This window comes from Ictalurus punctatus, chromosome 16, assembly GCF_001660625.3.
Source record: "Ictalurus punctatus breed USDA103 chromosome 16, Coco_2.0, whole genome shotgun sequence".
Taxonomy (NCBI): domain Eukaryota; kingdom Metazoa; phylum Chordata; class Actinopteri; order Siluriformes; family Ictaluridae; genus Ictalurus; species Ictalurus punctatus.
Genome location: NC_030431.2, coordinates 15,258,718 through 15,285,380, shown reverse-complemented (window position 1 = coordinate 15,285,380; position 26,663 = coordinate 15,258,718). Strand labels below are relative to the sequence as shown.

The 26,663-nt window shown below is 40.5% G+C and overlaps 1 protein-coding gene across 26 annotated transcripts in view; it reads left to right on the top strand.

Moving 5' to 3' along the window:
- The window catches only part of dlg2 (discs, large homolog 2 (Drosophila)), a 284,477-nt gene that overhangs the window by 111,032 nt on the left and 146,782 nt on the right, over window positions 1–26,663 (top strand). For all 26 annotated transcript variants that reach the window (XM_053686874.1, XM_047161111.2, XM_047161112.2 and 23 more), the window contains 2 exons: window positions 2,639–2,734; window positions 5,079–5,237. In XM_053686874.1, coding sequence (XP_053542849.1) covers window positions 2,639–2,734; window positions 5,079–5,237 — 255 coding nt within the window. The remainder of the gene's footprint in view (window positions 1–2,638; window positions 2,735–5,078; window positions 5,238–26,663) is intronic.

Sequence of the window (26,663 nt, the reverse complement as noted above, 5' to 3'; positions counted from 1 at the left end):
ATTATAAGCAGATCTTAATTTGAGCCGGATCCTGTCGCGGCAAAATATAGCACACTTGTGTTCCCGAACCTTTTTATGTGGCTCTGGCACCTCTGAACAGCTGGATGTATAACAACTCACACAGCATTATTATCAAAACAAATTGTTTTAGTTTTTACTTCACCCAAAGTAAAATACAACAACAACAAAAAACTGCTAATCTTTTATTACCGGTGCACAAATATCGCTCGTAGCCAAATCAATAGCCTCTTTCACATACTGTAATCATTTCAAGTTCAAAGGTCATCTGAATTCGTCGTCACGAAGCGAAGCCTGCAGTCACGTAGCATGCGTTTTCAGAGCATGTCATGGTGAAAAGAAAGCAATTATCAGCGGGTCACTGATGAAGCAGTTCGCACAACTAGCAGTGATAACGCTTGCCTGATTGTGTAAGGTTTTTAGAACTGCTTAAACATTGTCACCCACCTACGTTCATTCCCGCTTTTAGGAAGTACATGGACTAAAATACACAAAACGTTCCAGAAGGACTGAGGCAGTTGTTAGTTACCGTGAATAACTCCAAGAGAACCCATGTCACACCCCTCTTCATCTCCCTCCATTGGCTTCCTGTAGCTGCCCGCATCGAGTTCAAGGCCTTGATGCTCACCTACAAGACCTTGTCAGGAACAGCACCCTCCTACCTCAACTCTCTCCTGAAGGCCTACGTTCCCTCTCGCAATCTGCGATCGATTAGCGACCGACGTTTAGCAGTTCCAACTCAGCGTGGCGCTAGGTCCCTTTCCAGAACCTTCGCACTAACTGTTCCTCAGTGGTGGAATGCACTTCCAATCTCAATCCGGACCGCAGAATCTCTCACCATCTTCAAAAAACAGCTAAAGACCCACCTCTTCTATGAACACCTAACCGACTCATAAAAAAAAATAAAAAATGCACTTACACCTCTACTCTGCACTTTGCTTCTTCTGGAATTCAATTAATAGATCTTGTATGGTAGCACTTCTTGTATTGTTCTCTGCTTGATATATCGCTTTGCTTGTATCTTTCTCATTTGTAAGTCGCTTTGGATAAAAGCGTCTGCTAAGTGAGTAAATGTAATGTAAATGTAATGAATACCACACCGATCTCGAGTGGAGCGCGAGGGAGGTTTCTCCTAAATGAATCTCATTTGTAGCGCACAGCGTGAATCCCTTCTCATCCGCACCATTTCATCTCTGATGTTTTTGAACATGGTGGGTCCACCACTTAAAAAGTTCAATCCCGAGCCAATTGTGCGCTCGTGGATACGTAAGGGTCACGTGGAAGAGGAGGAGGACAATGATATGACAGCTTTGTGGAATAATTTGTGTTAGGTAAGACGCTTATTTCTTGATTATGTTGTGCTGTCAATGTTAGGTTATTGTAAGTAGGCATACTGTATGAAACGTAGCTTTGTTTTTGAAGTGCTTTGGGTAAGTGTGTTTTGTAGCTGAGGTGACAGTTGCTAGAATGTGCAATCCATAAGTGTTTCACTTCGTACTGAGAATACTCACTGCTGTAAACGTGTTACTTCGCTGTACTACCAGTGTGATCAACTACAGTACATAGGCCTTCCTACAGTCTCAGCACTGAATATTGTTAGCTAGGTGAGAATCTAGAAGCACTTTTACACGTCGGACCTTTCGCCTGCATCCCGACCTGCCGGATCACTACCCTCTTATTGTTCCAGGTCCTGCAGATTTACAAATTAAGCTCTGTGTATATTATGTTCGTGCCAACTTCAAATACAAGGCAATGGCCTGTGAACAGTCAGCATAGAAAAAGCTCGGAAAGAAAGAAGCCATAGGATTCTTTGAAATTGTTTTCGTTGGATTATTGTCGAACGTTTGGCTGTAACAGACGTAAGGATTTCGAGTGGCATTGATGAGACAGGCCAGCGTATTACAGTACTGAGTAATGTTGTGGTCACTCTTAGGGTTTTGATCTTGTTTTGGCCATGTGGCTATTCATGAAATTCATGATTATGTTTCGGAGCTTTCTCGAACATTTGGGAGGATGATATGATTTCACTTGATTTGGTTTTGACCTCGTCCTAATTTGTTTATTTACTTGTTATGTGTGAATACTCTACCACTCAACCATCTCTCTGCAGTATTCCCAGTGCTTCTGTTCTTCCCGCTGTGTCTCCTTAGGGATACTATTTTCTGGCTCTGGAGTGCAACTGGTGTATTTGAACTTATATTTGAAGCTTCTGTTTCTTTCAAAGCACAGTTTGAACATATTCTATATGTATCTTCATGCTTGTCAATAATACTCTCCTCACACTCCAGAACAGGGATCAACAAACTTGTGTCTAATAATAACCATGACCATGACTGATCACATACTGCTTCTGTTTGCAGGGGTTAATACCCACACGAGCTTTTTCTAGCCAGAAGTACACAGGAATTTTTCATTCACCATAGTCAAGGATGAACTTTGTGTCCTTTTGTGCTTCACGATATATATCAGTATATTTCTGCTGATGACAAATCAAGGCCTCTCCGCTTGTGGGAGATGTCTGACTTGCATGGTGTATAACTGGTCTACGTATATAAGTTTTAATGATATTTGGATAGATATTCATGGTTGGATTTCTATATGTGTGTGTGTGTGTTTTCAGAACAGGCCGGCTGCAGTTCAGGGCTCCCAGCAGCAGACCCACACCCCGGCCTGTTTGAACCCCAGCCCGAACCCGGCCTTGATGAACTCGCCCTGGGTGAGACAGACAGTCGGAGTGCCGTCATCATAAAAACCTCACTTCATCCACCTGCTGCACCCATGCTGCTTGCTTTTTTGCACCATGCCACTTTGCTTTGTTTTGCTTTGGCAAGGCACTGTGCGTTATGGCTTTTAGCATTCATGAACTGCTTTGCTGATTCCACATGCATGTGTTGGCGACAGGAGAATCTGTCTCAGAGGAACTTCATGAATACATCACTGGCTGCACTTCCTCCACCCGGCACCATGTGCTTACTCATAAAACCTTGTTCATAATGCTAAATGCTAAAAGCTCACTTCCAGGTGTCTCTCATAGCTGTGACTTATCATGTTTGGTTCATACTGTATGTCTCATGTATGGAGAAGTATGAAAAAGTCATGGTTTTGCTGACTGTAAAACCCAGTATCAATGTTTCAGGATTCACAGTGTACACTTACACCTCCATGATTCATGAAAGCATTCGAGGAAAGTCTACATTATAAATATTGCAGAAACATGTATTGACCTGTCCTTAGACTTCCATTATAAGTGTGTTTCAATGAAAAGGGTTTGCTGTTGTTTTTTGAAACGATGGCATACACACATATGTTCACTTATCCGTATACAGTACACACCTGTACACCTGCTCATTCATGCAATTATCTCGTCAGCCAATCATGTGGCAGCAGCGTAATGCAATAAATAAATCATGAAGATACATGGTGCTTTCATAAACGACTAATCTCCTAAGGTTTCCACGCACAGTCTGTGTAGTTTACACAGAGTGGTGCACAAAATAAAAAAACTGGATCGTGAGGTAGAAACGAAACAGTGTGTACTGAAGATTGGAAAAACATTTCCTGTAGTTCATGTCAGCCTGTTCTTGGCCATCTGCATTAACGTTCGATCTGGTGTGCATTCTGTTCACACCAGTGTTAAATGGTGGTTATTAGAGTTACTGTACCATTCTGTGTAAACTGTAGAGACCTTGTACATGGAAATCCCAGGAGATCAGCAGTAAACTGTTTCGTTTGGAAGCTACATTCCGCCACTGAGGATGACCCCCAAGGATGACTCCCCCCCAAGCAGTGCAGCCTGGAGATTGCTTAGGATGGTACCGCTTGAAGTACCATGGAAATGGTTTTGGACCTCAATTCCACATGGACATTCTCACTGTGGTTGCCACATACAATTTTGCACATTTATATTATAACGTTTACATTTTATGGCACTTGGTAGACGCCCTTATCCAGAGCGACTTACATTTATCTCACTGAGCAATTGAGGGTTAAGGGCCTTGCCCAAGGGCCCAGCAGTGGTAGCTTGGCAGTGCTGGGGCTTGAACTCCTGACCTACTGATCAGTAACCCAGAGCATTTAACCACTGCCCCACCACCATTGCACCATTGCACTCGAGTCTCCTTTAGTGAACGGTGGATTAGTTCAACAAAACAGACTTCATATAAAAACCATAATGGACTTTCCTTTACTTTCACATTATGTGTTGTTAGCCAGATGAGGATGGGTTCCTTTCTGAGTCTGGTTCCTCTCAAGGTTTCTTCCTCATATCATCTTTATCCTCGCCACCGTCGCCACCGGCTTGCTCAATAGGGATAAATTCACATACTTAAAAATCTGTGTCCTGTGTTTATATATTTCTGTAAAACTGCTTTCAGACAATGTCCATTGTTAAAAGTGCTATACAAATAAAATTGAATTTAATTGAATTGTAAAATATTCAAAGCAGCTCTTCTGGCCCCAACAGTCGTACCATGGACCATCACATTTTCCCCCATTCTGATGTTTGATCTGAACTATAATGAAATCTGTTGACTAGCTGCATGATTTTCTCCACTGCACTGCTCCCACATGATTGGCTGATTATTTGGGCTAATTATATGAATGTGCAGGTGTACAGATGTTCCTAATAATGTTGACAGTGGAATGTATAGCACGGAACCATTATCTAGAGGTTAGATTAGGAGGTCATTTATTCCTCTGAATAATTTAGCTAGAACAGCTGCTGGAATACCAATTAAAAAGACACCTGTTAAGAAGATTTCTTGTTGGTAATCGCAAAGAATCTAAAATAAAGTTTTCTCTGATTCTCACTTGGTTGGTTGATTTAAAAAAAAATAAAAAATTATATAACGTCATACTGGTATTCCATCACCCCCATATATTCCCACCATATACTGTGGCCATAGTGTCGAAGTGATGTTTGGGATGGTTCACACTGTTTCATACCTATCCGTTGGTGTGTTCAGTGATTTTTGATGTCTCTGCATCATTCTGATTGGCTTGTCTGTCTCCCCCCCCCTTTCTCCTCTCCCTTTATCTTACCTCTTCTTCCTCTACCTCAGTATCATTATCAGGATGACGAGTCACCACCGGAGCACAGTTACCCCAGGTTGACCGGCGAGGTGCGAGCGCCAGAGCTGGTGCACGTATCTGAGAGGAACCTGTCGGAGATTGAGAACGTGCATGGCTACGTCTCACACTCACACATCTCGCCGCTGAAGGTGAGTACATTTACCATCAGAAACACCATGAGAGACTGCTGCCATGGTCTTCCATATGTCTTCTACTCATCCTCTCTCAGATGCTGTTATTATTTAGACAGAAGCAGTCCTGAAAAGAAGAAAGTTTTAGTTTGAGCAGTTCTGAAGCAGAGTACCCAGCATGCCTTTGGGCCATGTTACATAATCAGGAACATCAGCATGTACAGGGAAGAGCAACTTCTCATCTTGGCCACTAGGTGGCAGGCAGTCCACATGCTCAGGGTCTTAGAATGCAGAATTTATTTATGCCTTTGATATGATGGATATTTTTACAGCGTATAATTTTATAATCAGTGTAATATCCAAAAATATGCGAAAATGGTACTTATAAACATTACTGAGGTTCCACTAATAATTTAAAGACACATATTTGACACAGTTATATTCTATTAATTCACTCTACTACAGTGATGTAAGCTCTTAAATAGGAAATATGAGCGCATTTGTATAGCTGGGGTCTAAATATGTTCTGTTTATGGCTTAGAAAAAAAGCCTTCATTATGGTTTGGGAAAAAGGCCCGGCTACGCAAAAGTGCGAATGTCTTTTAAACAAGGGGATTGTGTGTATGTTAATTCTTTTCGAAAAGACTTTAGCCTTAACGTCCTGTGATGCTGCTGCGTGTACAGCCTTGTGGAAAATCCCCACCAGTAACAGTGGTGTTACTTATGGTTGAAATATAATGGTAGGGATTAGGGAACAGCATGAACTCAGCATACTGTTCGCTGGAAGCAGGAGGTGATTTGGTGGTCTTGTGGTAAAAGCCCTCAGTTGTGTTGAGTGAGATCTTCTGGTTTCCATGTCTCAGAGTTCACAGTGTACCCAGCACTTTGTATAACTACTAACCACAACTTTCCATGACTAATCAGCCCAGCACTTAAGGCTCCTTAAATCTGAATCTATTTCAATCAACTTCTGCTAAGAGCAGCCATTTTGTTATACAGTTTTTTCCAGAGAGGGTGCAATCTGTCTTTTTATTTTTTTAAATTTTTTTTTTAAAGAAGTCTCATTTATCTGCATATAGTGCTGAAAAACCACTTCATCTTTTTTCAGCATTTTTCTGCTTCTTTAACTTGCAGGATGGCATAACTCCTCACTGAAATAAATTCACATTAACATGGTTTTTAACACCTCTTCACCAAGCCAGTGTAGTACAATAGACTATATTATATAGTTTTCCCCTCAATGACTACGTTTACATGGACAGCAGTAATCTAATTATTGACCTTATTCTGAATAAGACAGTATTCGGATTAAGGTGTTTACATGAGTTGTTTTAGAATATTCCTTTAATCCTGTTTTACATGTTATAGAACATAGAGCCATTAATGGCACACGTCATTACGTCACCGCGCCACGCCGTCCGACGTTCGCTCCAGGATTTCACATATCAACATACAGTTCGTCTTCGTTATCGTACCATATACAGTTTTGGGTGTTTCATTTTTAATTTTAAGAAAGCTTCAAGTGCAGTTAATTATTTGTCATGCTGTACATGCTAATAGACGACTGCTTGAAGCCGTGGGTTGCATCCGAAACCGCGCACTTACCTACTATATAGTAGCGAAAATACATGTATATCTCCTACTATATAGGAGGTAAGTACTGTATGCGGTTTCGGACGCAGCCGTGTTCTCTTATTTGCCGTCAAACGGTTGTGCACTGCCGTGTGTGTGTCCTGTCACAAAATGCGGCGAAAACTCCCACACGACGTTAATAGTGTGATTAAGGTGTGTACGTGTCTGTAATGCGACTAAAACAGGAATACTCCACATGTCATAATCCGATTTGTGTTTACTTCAAGTATGACTTTAGTCGGATTAAGGTCATCAATAATTGCTGTTTACATGCTAGTTTCTTAATCAGAGTATCGTTTTAATTGGGTTAATATCGGATTATTGTTGTCCATGTAAACGTACTGATTGACTGGTTATTTCTGGGTATAAAGAATCCCTCATGATGATGTTTATAAGTCTGAACCCTCGATTTGAGCTTTTATCAGGTTGTATCACGTTCTTACATGGTGACAGATGTCTTATTTGCATGTTATCCTTACACTTAGATTATTATTAATTACATGCACAGTCTGTTGATATTTGCTCAGCATTTGGGGTTTGTTTGGAAATCATTGAGGAAGTAGCTGACGGCATTATACATCTGTCTTAAAATCGTAAATTGCATTATCTTCTTATATATACACACATATACTTACAATGTGATCTTTGTAAAACAAAAATGGGAGTTTCTCAATCTCATGGGTTTTTTTTTTTAAATGCAAAATTAAGCTCAGGTTAGTTGCCGGTCTCAAAGATATTAGGGAAATATGAAATGTTACTTAACAGTCAAAGTAGTGAAGTGGTTGGACTTGAATTGCCCTGACTCGTAACATCTTCCAACAAGACTTGTAATTTCCTTGGCGAACAATAAGGACTTTGTTAGCAATAGAGTTGCATTTTTATGGACTATTAAAGTCACTCCTAAGAGAGCTAATCACTCCCTGGCTAGCTAGTTAAGAATTTAACAAGCTTATATCAATTCTTTAAATAACTGTTCAGTGGGTGGCGCTACTGCCTCACAGGGTTAATATCAGTGAAGAATGTTTTTTAATGCGCTCCCTGGTGAAATAGGAAAATTTATTCGAAACAAAACACAGAGCACCTGGAAACGATCGGGAAGCACGTCGATGACGGGACAAGAGCGGAGACAAAAATGCAAAATAAACCAAAGCACGTGTATGTAGACATGTAGACAAGGAACGACATGGATGATGAAAACAAAGCATGACAGGAATATGAAAGCAGCGCTGGTACTAAGACATACTCAGTGCTGAGATGGGAAATATGTGACACCTGGTTTCCTCAGACATTCCACTAAATGACCCCTACACTAAATGACCCCTACACTAAATAGCCCCTACAGTAAATGACCACTACACTAAATGACCACTACACTAAATGGCCCCTAGACTAAACGACTCCTACACTAAATGACCCCTACACTAAATGCCCTCTACACTAAATGACCCCTAGACTAAACTGCCCCTACACTAAACAGCCCCTACACTAAACGACTCCTACACTAAATGCCCTCTACACTAAATGACCCCTACAGTAATTGACTCCTACACTAAATGACCCCTACACTAAATGGCCCCTAAACTAAACGACTCCTACACTAAATGGCCCCTACACTAAATGACTGCTACACTAAATGACCGCTACACTAAATGACCCCTAGACTAAATGGCCCCTAAACTAAACGACTCCTACACTAAATGGCCCCTACACTAAATGACTGCTACACTAAATGACCGCTACACTAAATGACCCCTAGACTAAATGGCCCCTACACTAAATGGCCCCTACACTAAACGACTCCTACACTAAATGACCCCTATACTAAATGGCCCCTACACTAAATGACCCCTACACTAAAAGACCCCTACACTAAATTGCCCCTACACTAAATGGCCCCTACACTAAACGACCCCTACACCAAATGACCCCTAGACTAAACTGCCCCTACACTAAACGACTCCTACACTAAATGGCCTGTACATTAAATGGCCCCTACACTAAACGACTCCTACACTAAACGGCCCCTACACTAAATGACCCCTACACTAAATGACCCCTACACTAAACGGCCCCTACACTAAATGACCCCTACAGTAATTGACTCCTACACTAAATGACCCCTACACTAAATTGCCCCTACACTAAATGACCCCTACACTAAATAGCCCCTACACTAAATGGCCCGTACACTAAATGACCCCTACAGTAATTGACTCCTACACTAAACTGCCCCTACACTAAACGACTCCTACACTAAATGGCCCCTAGACTAAACTGCTCCTACACTAAACGACTCCTACACTAAACGACTCCTACACTAAACGACTCCTACACTAAATGACTCCTACACTAAATGACCCCTACACTAAATAGCCTGTACACTAAATGGCCCCTACAGTAAATGACCCCTGCACTAAATAGCCCCTACACTAAATGACCCCTGCACTAAATAGCCCCTACACTAAATGGCCCCTACAGTAAATGACCCCTGCACTAAATAGCCCCTACACTAAATGACCCCTGCACTAAATAGCCCCTACACTAAACGACCCCTGCACTAAATAGCCCCTACACTAAATGACCCCTGCACTAAATAGCCCCTACACTAAATGACCCCTGCACTAAATAGCCCCTACACTAAATAGCCCCTACACTAAATGACCCCTGCACTAAATAGCCCCTACACTAAATTGCCCCTACACTAAATTGCCCCTACACTAAATGGCCCCAACACTAAATGGCCCCAACACTAAATTGCCCCAACACTAAATGACCCCTACACTAAATTGTTCCTAGATGTGAATAAGTGTATGAATGTGTACATGGATCCAGCCCTGCGATGGACTAGTGTTCTCTTCCCGGTTTGCACTCAGCGTTACTGGAATAGACTCCTGTCCAGGATAAAGCAGTAGATACAGAAGATAAATTAACAGTGTGAGAGCTTGTTATCTACAAGATTAGAAAGATGAGACACTCCTACTACCTCTTTTTCGGCAAAGTGATTTTACCCAATTATGCCCGTGAATTGGAAACTGCCTCTATATAAACTCCCTCTTTTGTTGTACAGAGACACATTACCCAGCATTACTGTGATAGTAATTTAGGAATAACACACTACTTGCCTTTATAATTTCTGATTTGTGTTCTCTCTTTTGCCAGGTGCAGGGCATCGTTAGAACCCTCGCACCAAGCCAAACCATGCTTAATTCTTCAAAGTTTAATTGGAAAATTCTAGAAGTTTTATTTGAAACGACTGTTTAATTGCTCCATAACCATGTAATGCTTAAGAAAACTAGCCCACTGGGCACGTATATGCCGTCTCGCTGAGACTCGCCCAAGCTTGCAATTGTTTTTCCGCACCGAAACTCCAAAACGGCTAGTTAGGGGTGTTTAACTGCCAGACGTACTGCGAAATTCTGCTATCCTGTTACACCGTTGCCAATCTGTAAGAGAAACACATAGCACCTCTGTGGGTGTCGCTAGCCCCCCTGCTGACTACTGAGAGGTCCAAAATAGATAACAGGTTTTAAACAGCTTTTTATTTTTTATTTTTGTAGGAGCTTACTCAGAGCTTACTTTGTACTAGTGGGGGGAAAAAAAAGCATTTGGCAGCGGGATGCAGTGAAGCTGTGGTGTAGAGAAACATCTTGTGAATGTCTGTTTAGGATTTTTTGAACCATGCTGGTTAGAACAACCTTTTTTATTAATTAAATAGAGTTCTGAATGTTTTTATTTATTTATTTTATTGTTATTTTTCGAATGCTTCATCTGAGACAAATCCCTGATTAGTACAATTTTATGGTTTCACTATTCATGCTTTGGGAAAAGAGTGCTTTTGGAGAGCTTGTGGAGAGAGCTTCACCGTCAATCACTTATAACTCTGAACCCCAGAATGTGTCTTCAGCAGACCCTTATCCAGTCTCTATAGAAACATGCTAGGTCAGGGACTAAGAGTACCATCAGGCACATAACCCTCTCTTCTCTCCTCCTGTCTTTCTCTTTCGTGGCTCATCAGTGTGACTGCGTTCTCATCTCCCTCTCCTGTTTCCTCTCAGCCTTGGCTGGTTCTACTCACTGTCTTTTTTTTTGTTTTTTTGTTTTTGTTTTATTTTCTTACCTACAGCCTGCGCAGGTTACCCGGTTTGATCTATCATACCCGGGGTTGACCGCCGCAAACTACCTGGCAAGTTTATCGTTTTATTTGAAATGTTTGTGGTTATGTCCGTGATTCCTTTCACTTCAACTGTGGGGATCGTCTGTCTAGACGTCCATTCCCATTACATGTTTGTGTCGATGTTGTGGTGTCTTGTCACTTTTGCATGTCGTTTTTTCCGAGCCTTTCTGGGATAAAGTTGGAGATCTTTCGAGGTCCTTTATTGTGCCATTAATGTATTTTTTTTGTTGCGTTTTGCACAAATGATTTATGTGTAAATAAACAAAGACAATCGTTTAAGTAGGACACAGTGGTGCAGCGGGCAGTGTTGTTGTCTTACAGATACAGGGTCCAGGTGTGATCCTGAGCTCGGGTTACTCTGGTCTCGCTGTGTCCACACAGGTTCCCTCTGGCTTCTCAGGTTTCCTTAAAAAAACAACATGCCAGTAGGTGGATTGGCTATTCTAAAAATTGCTCTTAGGTGTGGATGAGTGTATAAGTGTGGGTGTGTGTGTGTGTGTGTATGTGTGTGTGGGTGGGTGAGTGTGGTGTAATCGACTGGCTCCAGCTTCTTTAGGATAGGTCATCACTGTAGCATTAGTGCAGTATGTTGTGTCCATAATAACGCTACATAATACAGTATAATAATAACAACAACAACAACAACAAAAACAGAGTAAATAAGAGTAGTTATCTGCTTTGATCATGTGTGTGTGTGTGTGTGTGTGTGTGTGTGTGCAGAATGCCGACTGGTCTTCTTTCTGGCAGATGGAGCTTCTGTTTAGCTCAGTGGCCAAGAGTAGTGTGTGATCATCATGTTCTCCTTGTCTTCACTGTTCCTCTTTTTCTATCATAACTTCTACTCTCTCCATCATCTCTCATCTATCTCTCCTCTATTTCTCCTCCTTCACTCCTCTATCTCTCCTCAATCTCTCCTCTATCTCTCCTTTATCACTCATCTATCTCTCCTCTATCACTCCTCTATCTCCTCTATCTCCCATCTATCTCTCCTCTATCTCTCATCTATCTCTCCTTTATCACTCATCTATCTCTCCTCTATCACTCCTCTATCTCCTCTATCTCCCATCTATCTCTCCTCTATCTCTCATCTATCTCTCCTTTATCACTCATCTATCTCTCCTCTATCACTCCTCTATCTCCTCTATCTCTCATCTATCTCTCCTTTATCACTCATCTATCTCTCCTCTATCACTCCTCTATCTCCTCTATCTCCCATCTATCTCTCCTCTATCTCTCATCTATCTCTCATCTATCACTCCTCTATCACTCATCTATCTCTCCTCTATCACTCCTCTATCTCCTCTATCTCCCATCTATCTCTCCTCTATCTCCCATCTATCTCTCCTCTATCTCCCATCTATCTCTCCTCTATCTCTCATCTATCTCTCCTCTATCACTCCTCTATCACTCCTCTATCACTCCTCTATCTCCCATCTATCTCTCCTCTATCTCTCATCTATCTCTCATCTATCTCTATCTCCCATCTATTTCTCCTCTATCTCATCTATCTCTCCTCTATCACTCCTCTATCTCCTCTATCTCCCATCTATCTCTCATCTATCTCTCATCTATCACTCCTCTATCACTCCTCTATCTCTCCTCTTCTTTTCTCTCATTTCCTCTCCTTTTCTCTCCTCTCTTCTCTTTTTCTCTCCTCTCCTCTCTCCATTAATTCCTGTAGCTGTTAGACAGGTGATACATGCCCTGCAGTCACGAGTTCACGAAACCTCAGCTCATTGTAATGTTTGCTGATTACTTTTCTATCGACATCCTCCACCCTAAATCACCAGCCTCGCTGCCTCATTGTGGTGAGAGAAAGGGCAGAAGGAAAAGAGAGAGGGTGGGGGCAATAACCGAATACTTCTGCATCTCCTTTGATGAGCTTCTTGAGAATAGCGTACGCCGCTGCTGGGCATGAATCAGCTCTTTTCCTTCACTCTGAGTGCCTGATAAGATACTCTCAATACTAAGATTCTCTCAATAATCAGTGATTTGTTGAGACACTGACTTATTCGTAACACTGTTGCCCCACGCATTATCATCATCTTTCACTTTTCACTTCTGAATAAATATGCGCTAAAAGGATGTGGCCATTTTGTTATATTAGCCATCAGCCCTTCATCAGCGAGGCGCCACGCAATTTGACATTAATAATGTGTGTTTGAACGGCTAATGGAGAGCACAGTAGGAGGGGGTGAGTGATGTTTATCAGATGAGTCAGAGTGATTGGAGGGCTCTCGTCCTGTGTGTGTGTGTGTTTGTGTGTGCGTGTGTGTGTGTTTGGAGGAGTCAGGCTCAGGGTTAATGGTGATTGTTTCGTTATCTCTGCACCCTGGTGAAATAATTGCTGCAGAATCAGAGGCATGTTCAAGCTCAGTGTGGATCAAGCCATGCTCTGATTGTGTTGGAAATGAAAAGTGGGCTGGAATTAGAAATCAGATGCCATGCGTCTGCGGAGAGGAGCGGAGCGGAGAGGAGTGGAGAGGAGAGGAAGGGAGAGGAGAGGAAGGGAGTGGAGGGAAGAGGAGGGAAGAGGAGGGGAGAGGAGGGAAGAGGAGGGAAGAGGAGAGGAGGGGAGAGGAGGGAAGAGGAGAGGAGGGGAAGGGGGGAGAGGACAGGAGAGGAGGGGAGGGGAGAGGAGGGGAGAGGAGAGGAGGGGAGGGGGGAGAGGACAGGAGAGGAGGGGAGGGGAGAGGAAAGGAGAGGAGAGGAGAGGAGGGGAGAGGAGAGGAAAGGAGAGAAGAGGAGAGGTAAGGAGAGAAGAGGAGAGGTAAGGAGAGGAGAGGAGGGGAGAGGAAAGGAGAGGAGAGGAAAGGAGAGGAGGGGAGGGGAGAGGAAAGGAGAGAAGAGGAAAGGAGAGGAGAGGAGAGGAAAGGAGAGGACAGGAGAGGAGGGGAGGGGAGGGGAGAGGAAAGGAGAGAAGAGGAAAGGAGAGGAGAGGAGAGGAAAGGAGAGGACAGGAGAGGAGGGGAGGGGAGGGGAGAGGAAAGGAGAGAAGAGGAGAGGTAAGGAGAGGAGGGGAGAGGAGATTAGGGGAGGGAAGAGGAAAGGAGAGGAGAGGAGAGGAGGGGAGGGGTAAAATGCATTTGAAAAGGAATTAAATTAATAATGTGCTTAATTATCAGAAATGAAAATAACCATTAACTCTGAATCATTGAATTGTTCACTCGATGCCATTTAATGCTTTATTTAGTTATTTATTTATTTATTTATTTATTTATTTATTAAATGAAGTCGCTTTATAACTTTTATTCTATCCACTTTTTCTTTTAAGTTGTCTTTTACTTATATTATGCATAATTCAAAGGGTTGCTCCAGTGTCTGTGAAGGTGAAAGTTATATTTAGTCGAAGCAGACTGCGGTTTTATTATATTAGTGCATGTAATACTAGGTGGAGCTGTTGGAATTTGTCTCATTAGCATACTAATTGTTTCCTGCTCTTCTCATTTTTGGGTATTTAATCTGAACCTGTGTAGCGTGGCCCTGCAGCCTGGGCTTAATGAAAGTGCCTCGCAGGTCTCCAATAACACTCGACTCATTACTGCTTTAAAATCACTCCATGAAAGAACCTCCTGAGCAACAAGGCCCTCGGTACATACGCACATGTGGTCTGATGTAAAAAGCAGTTCTTTGATCTTGTCAAAACTTTAAAAAAAAAAAAAAAAAAGGCTTAGAAGTAAAGCTTGCATCCATTCTGACTAATGCGTACAGTTTCTGTAGGCTTTTATCTATCAAAATTGAAAGCCATTTGTATATGAGCGGGAGAACATATTGTATAAGACTTCAAACAGCGTTCATGAAAGGCATGAGGCTTGCTTGATCAGGTTCATCTCAGTGCAAAATGTCAAAGTGCAAATAATTTCCTTCAAAAGTTACAGGTAAGAAAAGAACTACTTTTAACATACCTCCCCGTTCCCTGAATAAACAGCGCTGTCTGTCTTTCATAGTGCCTTCTGTTCATTGGACATGGGTTAAAGGGGAAAAAAACAACATTAATACAAGTGATATAGTAATGTGTTGGGCCACCAAGAGCCATCAGAACAGCTTCAGCGCATCTTGGCATCAACTCTACACCACTGTTTTGTTTTTTTACAGGTATTTCCTGAGATGGTGCTCTGATGATGATGGTGAAGAGTGCTGTCTAACACATAGGTCCAAAATCTCCCATAGGAGTTCTGCTGACTGTGAAGGGCATAGCATATAATATAAGATGTGCATCATTTTTTTTAATACCCCTCAAACCATTCAGTGAGCCCTTGAAAAGCGGGGGGGGGTTGGGTCAGATGCGGGGGGTGTGTTTGTGTGTGTGTGTGTGTGTGGGGGGGCTCATAGGGGTCATGGGGTCATCCTGAAAGAGCGCACTCCCATCATGGCAGAAATGTGTCCTCAAAGGATAGCAGTGATCAGTGAGAATAACTCTGTATTGATTTTGCAGTGATGCGTTTCTCTAAGGGGACAAGTGGACCCCAAACCATAGCAGCGAAATACATTACAGCATAACAGAGCCACCAGATTTTCTTTTTCATTTGTCAACTGTTAGTAGATTTTAGCGAGCTAAATGCGGTACACGTTAGAGAATTTACACGTCTCTGACGATTGCACCGATGATGCGTTCCACTTTTTCAATGTCCGTTGAGCAGACTACAAACTTGCATCGAGTTCTTTCATCCAGAACGTCCTTCAACAATTTAGATAGCAATCCGTGTATTATTACAAAATTTGCATGTCACAGAAATCAACAAACTTTATAATGTCTTCATTGGAATAACACCCAATAGTCAGGCTTTCATTCTCATACTTTTATTGATAAAATATCGTTTAAAAGCAAAGGCATTCAGAACAAAAAAATCCCATGTCAAAGACTGGCTTTAAGTCATTTTGAGCAAAGTGACCAATAAACATGACATCAGCAGAATTCGGAAACGTCTTCTCCTAATGAAATGTCTTTACATGAACCAGATAATGTTATTTTGTTTTATTTTAGACAATAAGCTTTACGACAATATATAATAATATAAATATTTTGTAAATGGAATTATTTATATGGTATAAAAATATAATTTTGATAATATTTAGATGATGTATAATCAATAATGAGGCTATGCTAAATTGCCCTTATGTGTAAATGAAATCAATGAATGGATGAATGGAAGGTGAAAAACTGTGCTGAAATATTTTTTTTTATCAGCATTTCAGTATTTATGTATTTATAAATATGTAAGGAATAACACACAACAGACTGTATACACACATGCCGGGGTTGTATGATGATGTTACCACCCAGAAGTCAATCATTTTTTATAACCTTATGGTCTGGATTATTATTACGCTTATACCAATGCTATTTCCCAACTATTACCATGTTTACTACACATCACACATTCAATGTTATGGACGGTCCATGAGACAAGTTCCTGTTATCACTTATATTATATAGCCATGGTAAATAATCATCACCAGCATCTCTCTCTCTCTCTCTCTCTCTCTCTCTCTCTCTCTCTCTCTCTCTCAAAAACCGCAGCTTGTCATTTCACTTGTCTTTAAACTGGAAAGTGTAAACTCATCTACTCTGAAGCTCGGGAACGTTGCCAAACACTGTGACTTTTAGGAAATGTTTACAACTGAGACTCCGTATAAATGTTTCAAAAATGATTACACATTTTTCTTTGTTAAACAATAACACACTTTTATTTTATTTTATTATGTGGCGCATCCGCCTGTCGTGCATATGCAGGAATTGGTTAGGGACTCCACCTCCCAGGCAGCTCGATGCACTAAAAGTATGTACTCTTTTTGTGAAGAAAAAGCACATACATTTGAGTGTGTACTTTGGCAGTTAAGGCTCTGGGCTACTGATCGGAAGGTCGGTGGTTCAAGTCCTGGCGCTGCCAAGTTACCACTGTTGGACTCTTGAGCAAGGCCCTTAACCCTCTCTGCTCCAGGGGCGCTGTATCATAGCTGACCCTGCACTCTGACCCTGCACTCTGACCCTAGCTTCCTGACATGCTGGGGTATGTGAAGAAAAGAATTTCACTGTGCTGTAATGTATATGTGACCAATAAAGTCGGAAGACTGTCACCTTGTTGCATTGTAGCATTTCTTCATTCATTACTCCTTATATAATTTTGACTTATTTTTCCACATTTCGTTTACACCTCTCTAGAACGTGTCCCTAAATTCAGCGAAGCAAACAGTCACAAAATGCCTCCTCCCTCGCGCAAGGAGTTGTGCTGAAAAAGCGTCCACGGATCCACACTTCGAAATAGTAGACCATCCGGGTACTTTTGGGATACTCCTTGAGCAAGACACTGAACCCCAAGTTGCTCCCAATGGCAAGCTAGCGCCTTGCATGGCAGCTCTGCATGGCAGACCATTGGTGTGTGAGTGTGTGTGTGTGAATGGGTGAATGAGAACCAGTGTAAAGCGCTTTGTGGATCCGCTTTACCGCTGTCTAAGTGCAGACCAGTTACCATTTACCATACTGTGATTTGGGACACTAATTTTAATCTCGGATACTATTTAGGACTGATAGTATGTGAATTGATGGCATTCACATGAATTGGAACACAGCGTCAGGTCATGTTCACAGTCACCTGATTTCTGATTACAGACACCTGGATTCACTCACCACTATATAAGCACACAACAAACACACCCTCAGTGCGAATTATAGTTCAGTGTTCTTAGTTCCTGATGTACCAAGCTTTTAGTGATATTCTGGTATTCGTAATTTGTTTTCTGAATCTTGGTTTGCCTCGTTAATTCTGATCGCTGATCACCTGACGCTTGCAAGGTTTGTTTTTTTTTTGCTGTTTTTTTTTTTTTTTTATCTCAGGATTTTGGATTGTTTGCTACTTGCCTCTGCAAATAAACATACTTTGCAATTGCATGGCACCATCATACAAGTCCCTGTGATTGAGCCGTTACTATAGACACAATAACATGTTAGAACAAGCGCATTAATATTAACCTATCATTCATGATACGGTCAAAAATGCATGCCTGAGCCATGTAGATATGTAAAAAAAAATACTGCACACCTTCAGACCAATCAGATTTGAGAATGCAAGCATGTTCTGGTATAATATATTGTCACAGTGTGAAACACACAGTGCTCTGACCCCAGCTTTCTAACATGTTGGGATATGTGGAAAAAAAGCATTTCACTGTGCTGTAATGTGTATATATGAAAAGTAAAGGCTTCTTCTTCTTTTCTCTGGTGAAATCTGATATCAGTCCTACTTGATTAATAACCGCTCCTGCATATATGCATGGCTTGTTTGTCACCAGGTAAAACGCTCCCGTCTTAAAATCTGTCATCACCAGACAAGCCCACTATGTTAAGTGGTGAAGCTGACAGCTCTAGCTCATAAGATAGATAATCATTTCAAACCTGTCGCCTTTGCAAGAGTTCAATCGACGTATAGCGACAAAGAAAATCATAATTCAGCACTCCTATTTATTTATTTATTTATTTATTTATTTATTATTTGCACTGGGACGGTGCAAGCTAGGCATGTTTCTTTAGAGAATCGAGTGTCGTGGTGAAAAGAGAACGGCAGTGGGATGAGGTGAGAAACATTTCAAAAGGCTTCTTTCACAGATTGATGGTTGTTGCCATAGTAATAGTGTTAACAGGTCTCGGCTCTTTTGGATTGGATGTACATGGGTGGGCACAGACTGACTTGCTAAATACTTTCTTCAGGGTAGAATTCTGATGCCAGGTTTAAGAGGAGGCACCCTGGGCTGTGTCATCAGCCAGTTTCTTAGAAAAGTGACAGAAACATTTATCATCTGTTGCTATTAACTATACAGTGTTTGTACTGTATTTCTTATTTGTATGGAAATAAATAGAAGTCAAGTGAAATATGCTACTGCTACAGTGCTTGCTAATGCTTTGTGCATCTCCTCTCTCTCTCTCTCTCTCTCTCTCTCTCTCTCTCTCTCTCTCTCTCTCTCACACACACACACACACGCCGTGATCACACAGCAGATGCTGAGAAGGTCACAGCTAACAGAAGTAGGCACAGTGATGCATCTTGAATACAAACCCATAGACTTTGTGCTTCCATAACCATGAAGAGGAAATCTTGACTTTTTTTTTTTACATTTCTTTTTATTTTTATCATGTCGTTATCATGTGATTTTTTTTTATTTTATGTAACAGCCTTTTCTAGCAGGAACAACCTGTCATGTGGTTTTGCAAGTTTGAGAATAGGATTTTTCAACATGGTCTTTCTGGATGAATTAGTTAATAAACCCAGTTCATTTAGCAATGCTAGCATTTATTGTAATGCTTTCCTGATGTTCACTGACCAAGGAACACAACAATTGAGCACACCACATTCAGTTTCTCATCTTTCTCTCAGAGTAATGTAATTGGAAAAAAACAACAACATTTTGGTTCCCTAAAGAAGGCTTTGGTCTATTTGGGAACCATTTGTTGTTGCCACAATAAACACAAATTATTACTTTCCATCACAAAGATTCATCCACATAATGGTAACATTTACGATGGGCAAAGTCTATTTCGTTCACTGTGTCACCCCAATATCCATCAATCAGGGTTCTTCAGTGGAAAACCTAGAAAATGATCCTGGTATTGCATATAAAGATGCTTTTCCACAGCCCTTCATTCTGTCATGCATAAATAGTTTAAAAACATATCTGGATACTTTAGTACTTAAAATTGCATCTTGTTAATTTTTCTAAATAGCCCTTATAATGAAAAGTAAATTATCCCTTGTGTAGGAGTTAAAACAAACAAGCAAACAAACAAACAAACAAACAAACAAACAAAAAACAGAGTGTAGGAGAAAACAGAATTTCAGAAATAAAAAAGTTCTTCCAGTGTCTTTGTAAACAAAGATTCATGAGTAAAACATTCATATTCAGGTCTAAAATATGTTGCTGACTAAAATGATAGAAAATATAATTTGTGAACAAAATATTGCAGTTTTGCATAATGCAAACAAAAAGCAAAACACAACCCTCTGCATATGGATCCTCATGCCTCTACCTGAGTCCAGATCGTTGCAAGACAGAAGGATAAAATGCCAACAATAACGATTATAGTCATTAATTTATTTCACACTGGAAATTTACTAGCTCTCCCTCCGGCCTTTGCAACTCCTGACAGCAGTTACTTAGTAACAGGTGCATCCCAGTGAAAGGATCTTAATAATCAAGCCTTGGTGTGACCTTGTTATTTGAACAGTTCTACCAATGTGTGTTTGTGTGTGTGCCTTGTTTGTGACTGTGTCTTCATCCTGCATCGCTAATGGCAGTGTGTGTGAGCAGGTATGACAGGGTCTCAGTGTTCTGTCAGGTTTAGGTGATAATGGCGTTGGTGTGACAGTGTGCTGAGCTCACATTTTCTAGAAGGAAGGAAACATTTTTGTCATTGTATTGTGCTCTGTTACTTTTCTGCTTTCCTTTCATTTTAGACACGATGGTTTTATGCATTATCACAAAGGTGAAAAGAGAGTTCACATAGCTGGGATTTTTAACAAGTTAATTATTATTTGGAATTCAGTTACCTTCTGTGGTTGCTTTGAATATTTAAAAAAAAAAAAAAAGTAATAAAGTGCATTTGGCTTTTCAGGGTACAAATGAAAAACAGACATTCATGGCTAAGACTAATGCTTTTTTAGGCATTGACAAAGTTGTTGTTATTCTACTGTCTACCACATTATACTGGAGTTGACTATTGAATAAAACCTCAAAGTGCAGACTTTCAGCTTTAATTTAAGGGCATTTACATTCAAATCAGGTGAATAGTGTAGGAATTACAACAGTTTTCTGAGAGACTGAAAGTAATTGGGCCATTGGCTGTGTAGGAGCCTTATTTCAGGTTGTTTAAATTTATTGCTATATTTTACTTATGTTAAGTAGATATTTGGTTCTTACTGCGCATGCTTGGTAATTTTATGCTAGATTATTAGGATGTGCAAGTTTGGGACAAAACAAGCTTTTGACTGTAAGGGATGGCAGACAACAAATACAGTCTTGAGAAGACGTGATAAAACAAGTGGATTATACTGTACGACAACTGAAAGAAATGTAAAAAGTTGCTGAGTTTGAAAAACAAATAAAAGACTAAGGATATTTCATGGATGTCAGAGTTTTGCGCTAAGACAAGCACTAAGATGTGAACTAACTTTAAGAAAATCACATGTCACATACAGGCAGCTCATCTGTTCCAAGGTTTCATGGTATTCTCTCATTGTCTCACTTGCAACTAAACAGATCAAAGGTCTAGATTTGATTTGAAGTGTGGCATTTACATTTTGAATCCGTTGCTGTTAACTTTCGATATGAAGTCCAAAGAGCTGTCACTGCCAGTGAACCAAGCTATCATTAGGCTGAAAAATTCAAACAAACATGAGAGAGACCAAAAACATTAGGTGTGGCCAAATCAACTACATTCTTTAAAAGAAAGGACACACCAATGGTCTCCAGAACACCAAAAGAAGAAAATGGAAGACCACAAAAAAAAGAAGTCTAGTGAATGACTTGTTGAAGAAAAACCCATTCACAACAGTTGGCCAGATGAAGAAGGTCCTCCAGGAGGTAAGCGTATCTGTGGCAAAGTCAACAATCAAGAGAAGATTTCACCAGAGTAAATAAAGAGGGATTACCACATGATGTAAACCACTGGTAAACCTCTGACCAGATTAGAGTAACACCTGTGCAATTCTATTGACAGATGATACAAAGATCACCGTGTACCAGAATGATGGGAAGAGAAGAGTATTGAGAAGATAAGGAGCTGCTCATGATCCGCAGCATAACACCTCGTTTCTGGCGTGAGCATTTTAGTGTGCCAGTGTAACTGCTTCCTTTGTATTTATTGATGATGTGACTCCTGACAAAAGCAACAGGATGAAATCTGAAGCGTATTAGTAAATCTGAAGTGTATATTATCTGCACAGATTCAGCCAAATGCTTCAAAAGTCAAGGTGCTTCACAGTGCAAACGGACAATGACCTGAAGCGTACTTCAAAATCAAACCGAGATTATTAAGGCAAAGAAGTAGAATGTTCTGCAGTGCATCATCACCACCTGACCTGAATCCATTTGAGCATGTGTTTCACTTGTTAAAGGCAAAACTCTCCAAGCAGGAACTGAAGACAGCTTTAAAAAAAAAAAAAAAAAGAAAGGCCTGACAGAACATCACCAGGGAAGAAACCCAGGATCTGGTAATGTCTATGGGTTCCAGATGTTGTTAGACTGTCCAGTTACTTTTAGCCTCATATAAAAAGTGCTGTAATTCCTAAACCGTTCACCCAGTATGGATGTAAATACCTTTAAATTACCCAATATGGATGTAAATACCCGTAAGTCTGCACTAACCCAATGTTAGGTTGATTATTTATACTGTGGTAGCCAGCTTAAGATGCAATTAAGTTGTTCAGTGTCCAAATATTTATGGGCCTGACTGTATACAGTTTTGCACATATTAAGTCCTAGCTGTTTACAGGCATACTCTCTGACATGCGGCAGTGCAATGAGAACTTTGTTCAAACATCATCTAGAGCGTGTAGTTAACATGTGCCATCACTTATCTTCTTTCCTGTCATGCTTTCTGACAGAAGCACTGGTATCAGCTAGGTTTTTTCACTCTTTTATCGCTCTCTTGGGCTGTGAGTTGCACCTTCTTCATTTTATCTTCCCGAGAACACCTGGGGAATCAAAGCACAGACCCTGCATTCATTCTCCACATCTTATAATGAGGCCCCAATTCATGCAAAGGACACAATGCAGTGCAAAGCTGTACTCTGCTACAAAAATGACACTGCTTTAACAATTACACTTCATTGCTGTCTCAGTTTTAATTACTGTCAACTGCAGAAATATTTGCACCCTTGGTAAAGATGGGTAAAAAAAAAAAAAGAAAACAAAGGTCATGAAATAAAGTTTTGTGATTAATTACTTTAATAAAGAAATGAGAGAAAACTAACTTTTACTTGGAGTAAATGTATTACACTTATACTACATGCATCACAAGTATTGGCACCCCTAGAAACTCATATGTACAAAATGTAACTGTGGCATGTTTGCGTAAATTTTTTACACCACTTAAGTCAAGTCATCTTTGTTTATATAGCACATATAATTTATATATTTATATATTACAAATTATAAAGACAGCATGTGTCAGTCAAAGTGATGCACAATGACATCAGTTAAATCCAAACAGCAATAAAATAAAATAAAAATAATAAAACATTAAAAAGCATTAAAAGGCAAACCCACAGATTAAAATACAGAACATAACAGAAGACTTGATACTACAGACCTTAAAAAGACTCGCATGTCTGGGAGAATAAATAACTTTATCAATTGGATTTAAAAATGTCATTGGGGATAACTTTTTTTTTTTTTTTAAAGGGTAATTGTTCCATAATCTTCGAGCTGTGACAAAAAGGCTGATAACCTTCAAGTATAAATATAAATTAACACAGAGACCAGATTCTTTGGGGAAGATTAGTGAATACATAAATAATATGAGATAAAAGTGTGTTGAGCATCAGAAATAAGGCAATGGATATAAAATAGCTTCACATCTGAGAATGCCCATGCGCAATATTAGGGTAATAATTACGTTTAAGTTTAAAACAATCACAGCTGTATTGATTTTGCCTGGAAGAGGACACGCGTATTTTTACACTTAAACAGAATGAAAAGGGTAGCCCTGTTCCCTGGGTGGGAGGAATTGTGTTACTCTTTCCCCTATCGGTCAGACACTAGCCAATCATGGATGTCTGTGAGGTCGTGTAGGTTATGATCCAAAACAATCTGTCTAAATCCACAAAAAATGGCCACAGAATCAAGTTTTTGACATCCCAGTCCCCTGACCTAAACCCATTAACCTGTGTTGTGAGCTGAGGAGGAGCGTGCACAAGAGAGGATCTAGCAGCCTGGAGGATCTGGAGAGACGAATATCTGTATAGATGAATGCTCTCAGACTCTCTGCTCCGTATTCTCCAGTGACTTGGTGCTGTTGGCAAGTTTAAGTTGCAGTAGGGGTGCAAATAATTCTTTTCTTAGAATAAATTGAATTCATGAGATTAAACAAATTAGCCAACAAGACATTGAATAGCCATTTCTTCTCTCTCTCTCACTCTCTCTCTCTCTCTCTCTCTCTCTCTCTCTCTCTCTCTCTCTCTTTTAACCCATCTTTAACAATGGTGCCTATAATTATGGAACACAATAGCACATTAAAGAATGTGTGTTGCAGCTGAAAAGGTGTTCGAAATGTGAGCGTTAGAGATTTCAGAACCACGGAGAGCTCTGATAACCTCCTCCATTTTCTTTGTGTGTGTGTGTGTGTGTGTGTGTGTGTGTGTGTGTGTGTATGCTTGTGCTCAGAGGGTGGACTACCAACTGTTCATCTGTTTATCAACCTTTTACCATGCAATAATACACAGCAAAATTGCACCCAAACCATTAGTCATTAAGAAACAGAAAAAAAGACGTGTCCCTTCATCTGTCATTCGTCAGTCACAATAACCACAAGAAATGTCTTTAGAAATTCATTCGGTGTATTTTCTTTACTAATATTTTACTGTGGTCATTTAAGTGGGTGGGATGAATAAACGTAGGCTCTAAAAAGGCCAGCCTTTTTTGAGTTGTTCCTTGTCACTAGGTTTGTGTGATATAGTGATATAATTATATTATCAGACCTTCTGCGTAGGAGCTAATCAACTGAATAATGAGTGATGTGATTGTACGAGTTGTCGGTCAAAAATACGGCAACGAGCAGTCTTTTTCTCTCCAATAAAATGGCAGATGAGCCAGTGGCATACAGTATGATGGCCCCACCCCCCTCCCCTCATAGCACATGCTCCTGATTAGATTTGTGGAGGTCTGTGCTTTTTATACCTCAATTTCTGTCACAGTGACTGAAACATGTTTCCATTTCATTAATATGAAATCAAATCTATCAGTGTATGTTCATCTTGGCTAACATTAGCCAGGTGTACTGTATTGTTAACATAAGTTTGTCAGGCAGCAGATATGAAAGCATGATAAGAAAGCATGTACACTGTAAAACATGATAGCCCCATTAAGGTATGTGAATTTATTTCTTCTCTTGAACTCCAATTGTAATGACAAGTTTTGGATATTAAAAAAAACGAAACTTAAAGCAATCCACGGTCTTGACTTGTAAAACTTGTCAAATGTATTTTTTTGTGTTGAAACAAAGGTTATCTTCCAGTTGAGTTTACGCACAGGTGAACTTTTGTTTCGAAGGTTAACCACCTGAAATGATGATGCGTTGGCAGACATAGTGCATCAGAACTCCCAGCAGCTATTAGTGGAGAGGAAAGAGTGATGTAGCCAATTCAGAGATGGGGATTATTAGGAGGCCATGATACATACGGGTGAATTTCGCCAGGACTCTGGGTTTAAAGCCATACTCTTTTACGATAAATGTCCTGGGATTTTTAATAACCACAGAGAGTCAGGACCTTGGTTTAAGGTCTCATTCTGAAAGACGGTGTTGTTTTTACAGTATACTATAGTGTCCCCATCATCATACTAGGTTATTAGGCCTGACACAGACTACAGGGTGAGTGCGCCCTGCTGGCATGCTGGTCAGTAAGACCAGCAGCAAACTCTGTTTTACCCAGGAGGTCTCCCAACCAGGTACTGGCCAGGTTCAACCCTGCTTAGCTTCAGTGAAACACCAGGCAAGAGATGCAGGGAGATGTGTCTCTGGCCATAATGTGAACAGCTGGATGGCGATTCCGGTTTGGAAATGACACAATTAACATTATTAATTATTGTTGCCAATGAAAATATTTTGGAGGGAAAAAAGGGCAATTCTAACACTTTACAAATAATGCTAATAGTAATGGTAACAAGAAAGTGATTGAAAACACTTTTTTTTTGCTCTCCGGCACTGAGCACTCATAAACACACTGAGCAGCAGCAGAACAGTAAAAACATCAGCCGTGTTGATATTATACAGCTAGTCTATGGAAGGATTATTTGGAAAGTGTACTGTTATGTTTTGTTACAGTTTATCATGCATTACTGCAGCTGAGTTTTTGCGATTGCCACTGCCTGTATTGTCCCGAATTCAGACTCCCTGCCAGAATCCTTTACAGCGTTGTTCTCTTGGTAGATTGCAATTCATTTTTAATTTTTCTACACAGTAATCATCAGAGGGCTGCACAGTGAGTGGCATTGCCACCTTACAGCTCTAGGGTCCCAGTTCGATCCTGAGCTGGGGTGATTGTCTGTGTGGAATTTTCCTTTGTTCTGAGTGGGTTTCCTCTGGGTTCTCTGGTTTCCTCTCATGTCCCAAAATCATTCCCATAGATGGATTGGCTAAGATAAATTGCCCTTAGGTCTGAATGAGTGCATGAATGTGCGTGTGCTCTATGATGGTCCTCCCTGACCCTGTTTCACTAAGACCCTGAGAAGGATAAAGTGGTTATTAAAGTGAGTGAATGATTAAGTAATCACCTGAACAGTGAAAAAATGCATAACAAAGAGTGTTGCAATGGAAGCCAATGACTTTGTGGGTGTGACATTGTGCCAAATGCCACCTCCAAACCACAACTGGACTTTGTTTGCATGCATGTGCACGACACAGTAAAATATTCCTAACATTGCATGTTCTC